We start from the raw sequence: 13,002 nt of genomic DNA, 5'->3' as shown, positions 1-13,002 counted from the left end.
ACTGTGCGTGTATCATCAGATCGCTGCAGTGAACCTGACTGAGCACAGAGCGCACAGGAGATCACTTACAAGAAATGAAGACACTTTCCAAATACTCTCCCAGAGGAGGTGAGGATCCACTGATGTGAGGGAATCGGTCCGATGCTCTAAACTAATAAATGCTGCCGTGACAGAGGTGCAGGGATCTGCTCGATGTGTGCAGGTGAATGGAAGAAAAAGGAGGAAGCGAGGTTTCAGAGATGTCTGATCAGCTGATCTAGATTCTATAGATCTGTGATCGTTGTGCTGATCTGAGTCCAGTATCACACAGATCGACCTGCTTAACCGAACCATCCCAGGACAAACACGAGCATAAAATAATAAACTGTTAAATTCTATAGATTATGGACAAGACAACTGCTCTGAATTTGATATTCCTGCAGTTTTGGAGGATTAAAAAACGAACATGAGAAACAACAAGTTCCCTCAATTTCTGAAAGTGTGTTTTTTTTGTCTCCATCTTTTGAATTGGACCTTTTTTTTATTTCAGGCTCGGTTCTTTCTATCGTCTTCACTCTCACTCACTGTGTGAACAGCAGCAGCAGAGTATCAGTGTGAAATCTGATATTAAAGATCCTGTAAAGTCGCTCTTCACCTCCACCTCACTAACAAACAGCATCATTTAATATTCATGAGGTGCTTCACATTGACCATCCATGGTTGAAAGTGGCCGTTTAGAGGGCAGAGCTGGACTGTGATTTATAAAGTAAATGGTTTTGTATTTATATAGCGCTTTTCTAGTCTTGACCACTCAAAGCACTTTACAGTACAGTTTTACATTCACCCATTCACACACACATTCACACAGTGCATCTATTCACAGCACTTTGTTTAGCATCTTGCCCAAGGACACTTCGGCATGCAGATGGGCCAGGCTGGGGATCGAACCGCCGACCTTCAGGTTGGAGGACGACCGCTCTACCCCTCAGCCGCAGCCGGCCACATTGTGTTCATGGTTTTAAAACGAAATTTTCTTTTGCGTAGATCAGACCTCAGCCAACCCTATGTTGTTCATATCCTTGTTTATTTTATGTATTTCTATTTGTCTCTCTTTTCTTTCTGCCTGAGTCGAGGCCTCGTGTCACTTTTCTGACATCATCGGTTTTGACCGTGGAACCGATCGACTTTCCAGAAGCTTCCCCCGTCCTGTCCCGCCGCATCACAAACTTTCCTTCTCCCGGCACAGCTCGATTCATTCGGTCTCGTTTCTTCTCTGTGTCGAAAGTTCCGTCGGCCAAAATAACAGAAATGAATTATTGATGCACCAGCAACGAATCTGATCTCCTTCCTTCACTGTGACTGAGTGTGTGTTTCTCTCAGCCCAAATAAAAACCAAAGTGTGTGTGTGTGTGTGTGTGTGTGTGTGTGTGTGTGTGTGTGTGCGTGTGTGTGTGTGTGTCTGTGTGTGTGTGTGTGATCACTTATTATATTGATTATGTATCTGAGACATTGAGTGAAAAAGGATTCAGTCATGTTTCATTGAGCTCTTTTCAGTTGTTCGGTCAGAAACTCATCTTCAAATGAATATTTAGGAAAAAGTCAAATAACAAATTGATGAAGGTGTTTGAAGGATTTTACATTTTACTGTCCTTCAAAAAATAAGTTGCTATGATATATCGTCAGGGTTTTATATTATCATTATGATGATTGTTATTAACTTAACATTATTGACAAGGAGATGAAAACTTTGAACAACCTTCTTCATCCGGAGATGTTTGTGTTCTTCCAGTTTCACGTCTCGTGTTAGAAACCTCATCCACTCGTCCACTCGCTCACTGGGAAGCTTCCACACATTGTCCTGCTGGTTCCTCACATGGACTCACTCTGAGGTTTTACCAGGAGGCTGCAGGAGAAGATCCAGAATATGTCCAGAGACACTTAGAACCTCTGAAGATCTCGGGACTTTCATCAAGTTGGTCCAATAAGTTCAGTGGAAGTTTTCCAATGCCTGTATTCAAAGAATCAGGTTTAATTAATTCCATTATAAATGGAAGATGTGAAGATGTGGAGTCTGTTAAACTTGCTTCATCCCCCAGAGGAAGTTCTGTTTCCACCCTTTTCCACTCATTGAAATTTAGTGTGAATCTGGATCAGAGTGAAGATCCAGCATTAGTTTCATTCAAATTTAAAATTGTTCATCAGAGGATTATTCGTGGATCTTGATGACAAATCAATCTGGTCTGTTTATTGTTCAGGGGACTGATATGTAGGAAATTTGGAGCAGATCTGAATCAAGTTCTGGATCTAGTAAATTTCAATCAATCAAGGACATAGTCACCGATCGGTTTCCCTCACAGGACTGAACGAGGTGTCACATCCTCTGTCCTCAGCAAGACCGAGGAGGAACAACCAAGAACCAGTGTCTTCAGGACATTTTACAAACTGATACGATTCGATCAGGTTCACAAACTAAACTGAAACTGTTTGGTTCATGCAGTAAGATTTGCTGATTGTCTGAAAGCATGGCCCCCCCCACAACCCCAACTGGGTCTAGTGACACCTCAACCTTTTCTATGAAGTTACTTGTAACTGGTGTAAGTGTTTGTGTTGAGTGTTTAGCCCTGAATCTGAAGTTGCATTGAGTGCAGGGGCGAAGGAGCTGTTCTTTAAATAAGTAATGAATTGTTTGGCAACTACTTCATCGAATACATCCCATAATATGGGTGAGATGCTGATGGGCCTGTAGCTTTGAATCAGACACCAAATAAGTTATGAGTTGTGATGATGTCTCATATCTTTAGAGCGTTGTCCCATCCTGTCATTGATCTGTGAGCTTTATCGTTCACCCAGGGAAGAGTCTGACTCATGTTTGTGTTTCTTCTTAATTGAACATTCACTGATTACAGATTATAATTTTTCTGTAAACTTTTGACTTTTATAAAGTAGAAAAAAAAGAAGTTGAATACAAGTTACAGTTTTATCAACAAATACAATTAATCCTGTAAATTTGAGACGAACAGTGAAACGTGTTCGTTTCAGGTCTGATGATCTTTTAAACAAGTTTGAATTATATTATAATTAAGGAATTATGATTAAGTTATTTTACGTCAGTGCATTAAATAAGTAGCGCCGTTCTGTTAGCTTAGCTTAGCATAAAGACTGGAGACAGAGGGAACAGTTAGCCTGACTCGGTCCAAAGATGAAGAAAACAATCCAATAATCATTCTCCTTTATTCTCTTCCTCCACAAAACTCAGTTTTTCATGTTGTTTTTTCTTCTGTTTCATTTTGATTAACGTGCATTTGATCAGTTCTTCACTTCTTCTGCAGCCGACGTTTAAACAGAAGAACAAACCTCCTGAAGCTGCTCACATGCACAAAGGAACTCAAACAAACCAGTTCAGTTTCAGACATGGAAGACCTGAAGTGATCGTCCTTCTCAAGCTCTAATTCATCGTCCTCCGTGTTTGTTAGAATTTAAAGACAGTGATTGGTCGCAGAGTGGCACGAGGTCACTCCCCTCTGAGGAGGTCCACCCTCACACCTGACGCAGCTCCTTCCTCCTCAGGATGGACGTGTAGGACGGATGCTCCACGTAGCTGTAATTGATGACACCTCCTTCATCCTCATGATCGATATCATCGTCCTCCTCGATATCGTCGATGTCATCGTCGTCCAAACACTGGCTGTCCCCGTCCGACCCTTCCTCCTCCTCCTCTTCCTCCTCCTCGTCCTCCGTCTCGTGCTCGCAGCTCATCCTCATCCTCCGGCGGTTGTTGTTCCTCACCGACGCCTCCAGAGCTTTCTGTTTCCGGTAGAAGTGGGAGAACTTGTTGAAGATGATGGTGATGGGCAGCGCCACCACCAGCGTGCCGCCCAGAATGCAGCCGCTGGCCGCCAGTTTCCCGGCCACCGTGACGGGCACCACATCTCCGTACCCCACCGTGGTCATGCTCACCGTCCCCCACCACCAGCAGGCGGGGATGGTGTCCAGACCCACGTCCTGGAGACAAAGACCCAGAGAAGAAAGCTTCAACAAACACAGTTCAACAACATCTTAAACGGTAAATTCAACCACGACGATCAAAAATAGAGAATAAGAAACCATTTGATTAATAGGTTAACATTAAAGTGTCTGTGAGGACTCATCACGTGAGACTTCACCTCTTCGTATTCTGCCGTGTAAGCGATTCCAGAGAAGACGGAAACTCCGACAGCCAGATAGAGCAGCAGAATCCCCACCTCACGATAACTGTGCTGCAGAAACAAGGAGGAGGAACGACGGTAGAAACTTTACACGTCTACGCCTCAAAACAAAGATGGACGACATGACAGCTCGCAAAGGTGGAGCCAAAGCGTCCTAATTGCCCCCTGGTGGCTGGGTGCAGTATTGATCATAACGCCTGCCCACTCAGTGTTAGAAGAGGGGACATGGGCCAAACTACGAGAAGGACTCGTTAAATAAATTAAACCAAATAGCTTGTGGTGTGTGTGTGTGTGTTTGTTTGTTTACTTGTGTGTGTTTGTGTGTTTGAAGACTCACCCGAAGCGTCGCTCCCAGGGACCTCAGTCCGGTCGAGTGTCGGGCCAACTTCAACACCCTGAAGATCCTCGTCAGCCTGAGGACCTGAGGCGAGAGATGGGCGTGTTTCATTCAACGTTTCAAGACAAACAGCAGCAGAGAGGATTATGGGAAATGTCTGGGGGGGGCGCTTTGTTGCCATCTCGGCTTTTGACCTCATTTGGAGTCAGGCTGAATGTTAGAATTGATGTAGCCACGGTATCGACCAATCACAAGTCGGTCTCAGCTGTCAATCATGACGTTTCAGCCCGTATAGCATTAAATAACATGGCGCCCTGAACAGGGAGGGCTAAATTTACCAGATTTTCGGCTATACTATTTAGCTGCTCAATCCCGAGCTATCTGGACTTGGATTAAAGATTTAGAACACCCTCCAGCTTGGAAACAGATTGAACAGTCTCATACAGCGGAAGCTTTGTGTAGCATTCCATTTATTAACTCTTATCACAAGCAAAAACCTGTATCCTCAAATCCAATGATAAAATTTACATCACAAATCTGGGATGAAATCAGAGCAAAGTCCCATAGTGTTCGCACACTGTATGGCTCTACTCCATTTCATTTTAACCCGGCCTTACCTGGGGCTTTGAGAGATGGTATTACTAGAGAGTGGTATAGCAGAGGTATATGCACCTTTGGACACTTATATGAGCACAATAATTTGAGATCCTTTGAGCAACTGAGGCTCTCTTTTGGGCTCCCCTCTGCACATTTTTATAAATACTTACAAGTCCGGGATTTCATTAGGGTACAGCAAGGTGGGAAACTTACCCCCTTAGAGGACTCTGAGATAGACAGTATGATGCGAGACAAGCATAACTCTAAAGGCTTTTTATCCTATGCTTACAACAGACTAATGAGCCTGTCAGAAAATACAGCTTTGAAGGTAAAACTTAAGTGGGAAACAGACATTGATTATGCCTTTGAGGACTCTGAATGGAAGAAGATTTGTAGTAGCTCTCAATTATTCTCCTATAACAGCCGACACAAATTATTACAGTTTAATCTTATACACAGGACTTACTTGACTCCTCATCGTCTCCATAAGATAAGTAGTAACTACTCTGAATACTGCCCTAGGTGTAAGACTGAAATAGGATCCCTTCTCCACATGTTCTGGACGTGTGATTGTTTGGAGCAGTACTGGAGCTCTATCTTGGACATTGTTAAAAGAATTGTAGGGGTGGAAATCCCGGCCAACCCACGGCTGACACTATTGGGGGACCTGTCGATTTTACCAATTAATATGAGAGTCAACACTCGTTTTATCAGATTAGCCCTGATTGCAGCTAACAAATGCATAGCTATCAACTGGAAAAGTGAGGACCCCCCTGGTGTTTCCTTGTGGCTTAAAGAGCTCTCATCATATTTACCATCAGAAAAGATTTTGTGTGGTCTCAGGGGGAGGCCATCAGTTTTTGATAGGTGTTGGGGAGGATTTGTGGCATTCCTACACAGTGGAGCTGCTCCTGGGCGTGACACGGGTGGTCAACATTGAGATAGGACTGGATACACTGAATGGGACTGTTGTTATGTTGTTACATTGTGTGTGATCTGGATTTTGTTGTGGTTTATTTTTGTTTATTTATTTAATGTATTTTTTTAATTTATTTATTTTTTAATTTATTTTTATCTTTTTTGTTTTGATTTGTCAGTATTATCTTCGCTGATGTTGTTGTTATTTTATTTTTTTGTTGCTGTGGTTATTGCTGTTGTCCTTTTTCGTTCCACTCTGGCCCATGGGGTGGGGGTGGGGGGGGCAGGGATTTGATGCCCTGTATCACTGTTGTTTGTTTGAAAAATTGAAATAAATAAATTGTTCAAAAAAAAATAACATGGCGAACCTGTAGGTCACATTCTGAGGCAGCCAGGAAAAACCAAGCTCACTGAGTTCTGTGTCAAAGTGTGAGTCAGGTGAAAGTGTCCGACCTGAATGAGTCGTCCCAGGTCTCCCAGCTCGGACTCGGATCCCAGCGTCAGGTCGAAGAGGAGCGTGATGTAGATGGGAACCACAGACACCATGTCAATGATGTTCAGAGGCTGATGGAAGAACTTCTTCCTGTTCGGAGCGAGCAGCAGCCGCGTCACCACCTCCGAGAGAAAACAACACTCTTATAGTTTTAGTTTTGTAGCAGAGATTCACCTGTGTGTTCAGTGAGCTGACCTCGAAGGTGAACCAGCAGCTGCAGAACACCTCCACCACCTGCATGGTGGGGTCCTCCATCAGTTTCCCCTCAGAGTCAAACACCTGACGACAAGCAGGAGAAAGACAAGTTAAACATTTTACCTATATTTAACCCTAACCCTTAACCAAGTCTTCTTCTAGCTCAGCCTCATCAAGTTCGTCTTTCATCAGCCACAATGTGAGGAATTCCTCTGATGGGATTTTACACAATATTTTGAGGCAAAAGGTGAGAATGCAAATGTACGAATGTCTGTTGCTGCATTTTCTGGAATTTGTCCTTCAGCCTCCTGGTAAAATCCCAGCGGGAGAATTCAGGAGGGAAATGTCATACTAATATTAGGTCATGTAATATTACGTTAATAATAATAACAATATTATAATGATACAAATAATAATAATAGTACAAAATCCTGATGATATATTATAGCGACTTAATTTGAAGAGGACAGTAAAATGCTCCTTCATCTATTTGTTATTTGACACTTTTTTACACTTTATAGTTTTTTTTGTGATTTTCTTTAACGTTCAGTGTGTAGAATTTAGTGACATCTAGTGGTGAAGTGTCATATTGCAGCTGAACAACCCCCCTCCCACAAAGTCCAGAAAAGTGTCTGCACGTGCTCATGTCTGAAAAGGTTCTGAAGGAACTTCCTGTGGTGTCCTGAGTCTGTTTGTCTTCACGATGTGTCCCTCGGCTCTGACCTGATACTCGGGGATGCTGTTGATGCACATGATGGTGATGGAGGTGAGCACCACAGCGATGGACAGCAGGCTGAAGAGTTTGCTGGGGACAGAGTATCCTGGGTTCTCCAGCGTCAGCCACAGACACCTCCTGAAGTTCCCACAGCGCACCACCTGGAAGTGCTGCATGTCTCTGAGGACGGACACCAGGAGATGTAATGAAGAACACACCTGAGTAGCGACGCGAGGACGAGGACAGTCTTTCTGTGTCACCTGTTCATGTCCGAGATCTCGTCCACAGACGTGTCGATGCTGCTGACGTCGCTCTCGTCGTCCCAGCTGCGATGGCGGCTGCTCTCCAGTTTGCGGTCGTGGTAGCGGTAACTACAGCAGCTGTCCAGGAAGAACTCATTGATGCCCCAGTACTCAATCTCCTGACTGGGGGAAAACCACAGAGAGACGATGTCAGGACGAGACAGAGACAACTCCAACAGACTTCATCCACTGTCCCGTAAGAAGAGAACTTTCTCTCTCATCACTGGAACCAAACTTTTCACACATTTCTCAGAGAGAGAAGAACTCAGATGTTTTCCAACTCCTCCCTCGGTGTCAGAGGTCATTGGGCCTGGAGCTGAAATCATGTGATCTCACCAACAGGTAGGAGACTTCCCCCTACACTCGTTACTCATGCGTTTGAATGGGGTTGTGAGTCCATCTGCTGAAAATAATATGATATATTCTAAGCCGCCGAAATGTCGGTGTTGAAGGGAGGACTTCAAGGACCTCGTTCCTGTTTGCATAGTAAAGTTTATTATTATTATTCACCCGGAGACAACACAAGCTATAGCCACACATTTATATAGAGAGGTTGTTTCCGCCCACGACTTGAGGTAGAACGACGTCTCTGACTAAATAAGGGCATGTTTCGTAACTTTAAGATGAAGACGCCTGTTTAAGAACATTCCTTCTATACCCATCTATTAGCAGGTCAGAGATTATTCCAAAAAGAGAGAAAACTAACAAGAAACATATGGAATAGTATTTAAAAAGTCTGACAATTTAGGAATCAAGACGCCATAGATCTAAACATGTCATTCTGGTTTATACCCATGTTAAAAAGATCTCTCAGCTGAATATACCACAATACACCACAAACAGTGTCGGCAGAACAACACAACACATTTCCCCTCTCTTCTATCTTCAGCTTCTACCTGTGTTGTACGTGTTGTGAGGTTTGCATGTGAGACACGAGGACAGAGACACGGACCTGAAGGAGAAGACGCACAGCTCGTCCATGATGTGAAGCTTCCCCGTCTGGTAGAAGTGGAGGACGTACGGGAACAGGCCGGGATTCCTGTCAAAATAAAACTCCTTCTGCTGCACGTCGTAGTCGTCACACACCTACGAGAGGAAGGAGAGGAAAGAAGGACTCAAGTTATTTGTGGGATAAATTCAAAGTGTAATTATTTAGCAAGAAAGGAGAAAAGATTCAAGGAGATTTATTGTCTTTCCAGAACATGAGAGGGAACAGAACTGAGTCCTGAGGCGGCAAAGAAATGAAACACTGGAAGATATAAACTGAGCAGAAGCAGCAAATAAATATAAAGAAATAAAGAAAATAAAACGATAGTGTTGGGACATGGTTTTTGTGGAACCACAGGCTTCCTTTTCGGCCTACATGGTATTCAAAGCCTGAAAACAGCATGGTCTTTGTTCTTGAGAAAACCTCCTGAACTCCATCTCCCAGGATGCTGCGTGTCCTTTTTTTCGGACAACTTCACCCAGAGGTGTGAAAAGCCACCAGGCTCACATCAGGGTCAGCTCCAATTGGTCACTCTGGCCCCATGACCTGTGAGGTCACCAGGCCAATATAAGGCCAGGTCTCCCCCTCCTTCCTTCTCTGTTTATACTCCTAATAATAATAATATATTCCTAATAAATGTTTTTCTTTCACAAATGTTTTTTCATTAATGTTGCATAAGTGAATTTTGCCAACCTCTACACTGTCAATCCCATATCCTTCAACTTAGCTAACTATCTGGTAATAATAATAATAATAATATGGTAATTTGATTGTAGTTATTAATTCAGAGTTCCAAATCTGTAGTTAGTACTTTTATGAGACGCCGGTGTGGATGAGCTGTAAACAACAACACTGATCTTTCCACAGCAGGATTTATACATCATGTCCGGCCTCCTGCTGCTCCACAGGCTCCGCCTCCTGCTGCTCTACAGGCTCCGCCCCTCGCCTGGATGTTCCCACATGTTCCTGTTTGAACGAGTCGGACCCGACAACCTGCTGCTGCTTCACAAACACCAACTACACAACATGTCAGGACGATAATCTCCCGACATTTGTGTGAAACCCTGACCCACCTGCAGAATGTCCTCCTCCGAGTCACATGACAGCAGTTTTCCCAGTCTGGTGTCTGGGAACTTCTTCAGCGTGGTGGAGCACAGGCTCCTCTTCAGGCCTCCGACGTTCACATGGATCAGACCCTCGTCCGAGTCCCGGTGGACCCAGCGGGGCACGTTCTCCTTCACCATGATTACCGACTGTGGGGGGGGAAAGACACAACTCAGGTGAGTCTGAGAATAAAGGTGACAAGGAGAAAACGAGAGCACACACCTGAAACCACAATCACATGTACTAGAACCTGTTTTTGATTTGATCTGCACCAAATTGCACTCAGAGATATCCGTCCTCAGTGGTTGTGTGTCTTTCATTGTTCTTCAGCTGCAGGTTTTTGATTTGTTTTTTGTATTCTGATCATTTTGACTAATCACAGCTTTTGAATAGTTTTTAGATCGAGGCCTTGACGTGACTCAGATCTTTTCTTTCAGTCTCATGTGCTTCTTAGCTTCATCTGAATGCAGCAGACAGTCACACACTGATTTGATGGAACTAAAAGCTCAATGTTCACTGGACCTGAGCCCAAAAGACTTTGACTTGAAATTAGATCCTGAGACTGAAAGTGTGTGAGTCCACGTCTGAGCTGAGTGAAGAAACAGAAGTGATCTGGCTCCTTCTTTTCTCCTTCATGTTATTCTCTCCGTCTCCTGGTGTGAACATCAGATCTGTGCAGAGCTGCTCCGACAGGACGGAGGAGCTCCACCCTGAGAGTGAGATGTAATGATGTTACAGTCTGTGAGTGTGCGCTGCAGGAAAGGGCCTCGTCTCAGACAGGTGTTAAACCTAATGTGGACTTGATGGTGTTTTTAACAGAGCAGCCGGACTTCACCTCTTCTCTTCTTCCTGCTGCTGTTTAATCCAGTTTCTCCTTCTCTCTCTCCGTTAGAGGATGGAGGCCGATGTAGTGAGGAGTCATTGCTCCTCGAGGATGTTGGAGCGAAGCTTTGAGAAACTTCTACATGTTAGTTAAGTGAAAAAGATAAAGCTCCTGAAACACCTCAGTGATCCACACCTCCCACCCCCCTCATTTCATCTTATTGTCTCAATTCCCACTCATGATTAGATGAAGCCTCACATTTCTCCAGAGTCTCAACCTGTAAATGTTCTGGAAGCTGCAGGTTGAGTTCAGAGAAGTTCATGTTTGTCAGTGTCAGCAGGATTACACACAAACTACTGGACCAATCATCATGAAGCTCGGAGGAAGGAAGTGCTGAGTCAGGGAAAGAATCATTAAAGTTAAGTTACATTGGACTTTTTAATCTCTTTTTAGCATTGTTAGTTACACTTTTCAACATTTCCACTGATTTTCTAATTCATGCATGAGGGACTTTCTGGTTTCCTCTTTTTTCCCATCATGCACTGACCCCAGACCAACAGGGAGCCCACGTGGCCCCTCCCCCTGGTCGATGGAGGACCCATGCTGAGGCCTCAGGGAGCCGCCTGCTGCTCACACAGAAATAAAGTTGATCTATAATTCAGCACGAGGAAGCTCAGCGGTGGAGAGAAGAAGAAAAACACACCTTCGATAACAAACTCCCTTCGACACCGAACATGATGCGACTTCACTTCACTGCAGACAAAAGAAATCTGTTCACGCTCGGCTCCAGTTTGAGATTTTGCTTCATGTTTTCTTTCAGACGAGAGGAAATAAAATATTCAAAGTGCACATTGAGATTTTTATTAGATTAACGTTTGTGTTTGTAGATTAAAATCACAGTGTAAATATTTAAAGGCTCAAAATTATTTTTTTCTTAATATTCTGAAGCTTTAATAGTTTTGTTCCAGTTTTTATTCTGAAGGTCTTTTTATTGAAGGGTTTGTTAATATAATTCATATACTGTTATTTGTTCATATAATTTACAGCCTGATTTATAGAAGATTTTATTCATAAAAACTCTATATTCAGATTTATAATGATTTCAAAGTGATGAAAAAGAGATACTAGTTTTATTTTGTATTATTTAGTTTTATTTCATGTAGATTAAGTTTGATATAAGTCAGTTTTATTTGTTTTGCTGATTGTTGTGTTTGCATGTTGTTGTCCTGTTGAGTTATGAAAACCAACAAATATAATAAAAAAAAGGGAAAACTATTTGCTTTGTCTGTGAGTTAAAGATCCAGAGCATCGTTAAAAGATCTGGATGAATAAAACATTAATAAAACACAAATATTAATAATAATAATAACACATCCAAAATCGTCTCTAAAAACCTTTGAATATATATATGTATATATATACATATATATACAATATAATCTTTATTGACTTAATTTGAGCATTTACTATTTTCTATTTTATTGCCTAATCTTTTTTAATTTTTTTTAAATCACTCTTATTATATTTTACACTCTCTCATGTTCTCTAATCTCTTCACCTCTTTTATTCTGTTCTTCTTTTAATGTGAATATTAGTATTGATAAGTTTACTCACTCGTTCATCAGCATCCTCCTCAGATTCAGATTCACCCCATCACAAGTCCAGAGGTTTATCACTTTCACTGATGAAACCGATGCAGAGAAACACAGCATCTTCTTCTTCTTCTTCTTCTTTCTCCTCCTCTTCCTCTTCTTCTCCCTCGTATTCCTTCTGTTCTTCTTCTTCTGAATAAAACTCTCTCAGTCCATCGCTCTGTGTTTGTGTAACATCACTGAGAAAAGAATCAGCTGCAGCTTCCTACTGCCTCTCTCTCTCTCTCTCTCTCTCTCTCTCTCTCTCTCTCTCTCTCGCTGATGGTTGTTTCTGTGACGTGTTAGCGCCCCCCAGCGGTTGACTCAAATCCATAATCTTTATTTAAAGCTGCTCAGAATACAAACAGTAATAATATGTTTGAAACGACCTCGAGCTTCTTCAGTTTATTAATATTCTGTGTGTCAGCTGAGATTTAAATATTAAATTAAATCGCAGGTGTCATCAATTCATCAGGTTTTTAAATGACTCATGTTTCTCTCAACCCACAGAGACACGTTCACAAGCAGCTCAGAGTTTTTACTTTCACTCAGCTGACACAACGTTCAAGTTTCCTCTCAACAACTCAACACGGAAATAAAGAAAAAAAGTCACGGTTATTACATGAGGCAAACGATGATGGGTTTATTTCTTCATTTATTTTGTCCAGATTTAATTTTCTGTTTCTATTTGAAGAGGAGAAACAGTAAAACTACA

At 42.5% G+C, this 13,002-nt stretch overlaps 1 protein-coding gene across 1 annotated transcript; it reads right to left on the bottom strand.

Annotated features, from left to right (window-relative positions):
* Window positions 1–3,283: 3,283 nt before the first annotated feature.
* Window positions 3,284–12,484, bottom strand: si:dkey-43k4.5 (potassium voltage-gated channel subfamily S member 2). The gene is made up of 10 exons (XM_053440717.1): window positions 12,271–12,484; window positions 9,803–9,982; window positions 8,694–8,827; window positions 7,700–7,864; window positions 7,448–7,619; window positions 6,725–6,808; window positions 6,490–6,651; window positions 4,522–4,605; window positions 4,143–4,235; window positions 3,284–3,981 (listed from the first exon to the last, which is right to left on the bottom strand). The coding sequence occupies exons 2-10, from the start codon at window positions 9,971–9,973 to the stop codon at window positions 3,517–3,519; spliced, it is 1,530 nt and encodes a 509-aa protein (XP_053296692.1). The 5' UTR covers window positions 9,974–9,982; window positions 12,271–12,484; the 3' UTR covers window positions 3,284–3,516.
* Window positions 12,485–13,002: the final 518 nt, after the last annotated feature.

Source organism: Pleuronectes platessa, chromosome 2 (genome assembly GCF_947347685.1).
Source record: "Pleuronectes platessa chromosome 2, fPlePla1.1, whole genome shotgun sequence".
In the NCBI taxonomy this organism is placed as follows: domain Eukaryota; kingdom Metazoa; phylum Chordata; class Actinopteri; order Pleuronectiformes; family Pleuronectidae; genus Pleuronectes; species Pleuronectes platessa.
The sequence above is the reverse complement of the archived record's forward strand: the minus strand, read 5'-3'. Positions and strand labels throughout refer to the sequence as shown.

Coding starts and splice junctions, on each gene's coding strand:
- si:dkey-43k4.5 (XM_053440717.1), bottom strand. CDS start 9,973: ATGGTGAAGGAGAACGTGCCCCGCTGGGTCCACCGGGACTCGGACGAG. Junction 8,828..9,802: donor CGGAGGAGGACATTCTGCAG/GTGGGTCAGGGT, acceptor TTCCTCTCGTAG/GTGTGTGACGACTACGACGT. Junction 7,620..7,699: donor GAGATCTCGGACATGAACAG/GTGACACAGAAA, acceptor GTCCGTCCTCAG/AGACATGCAGCACTTCCAGG.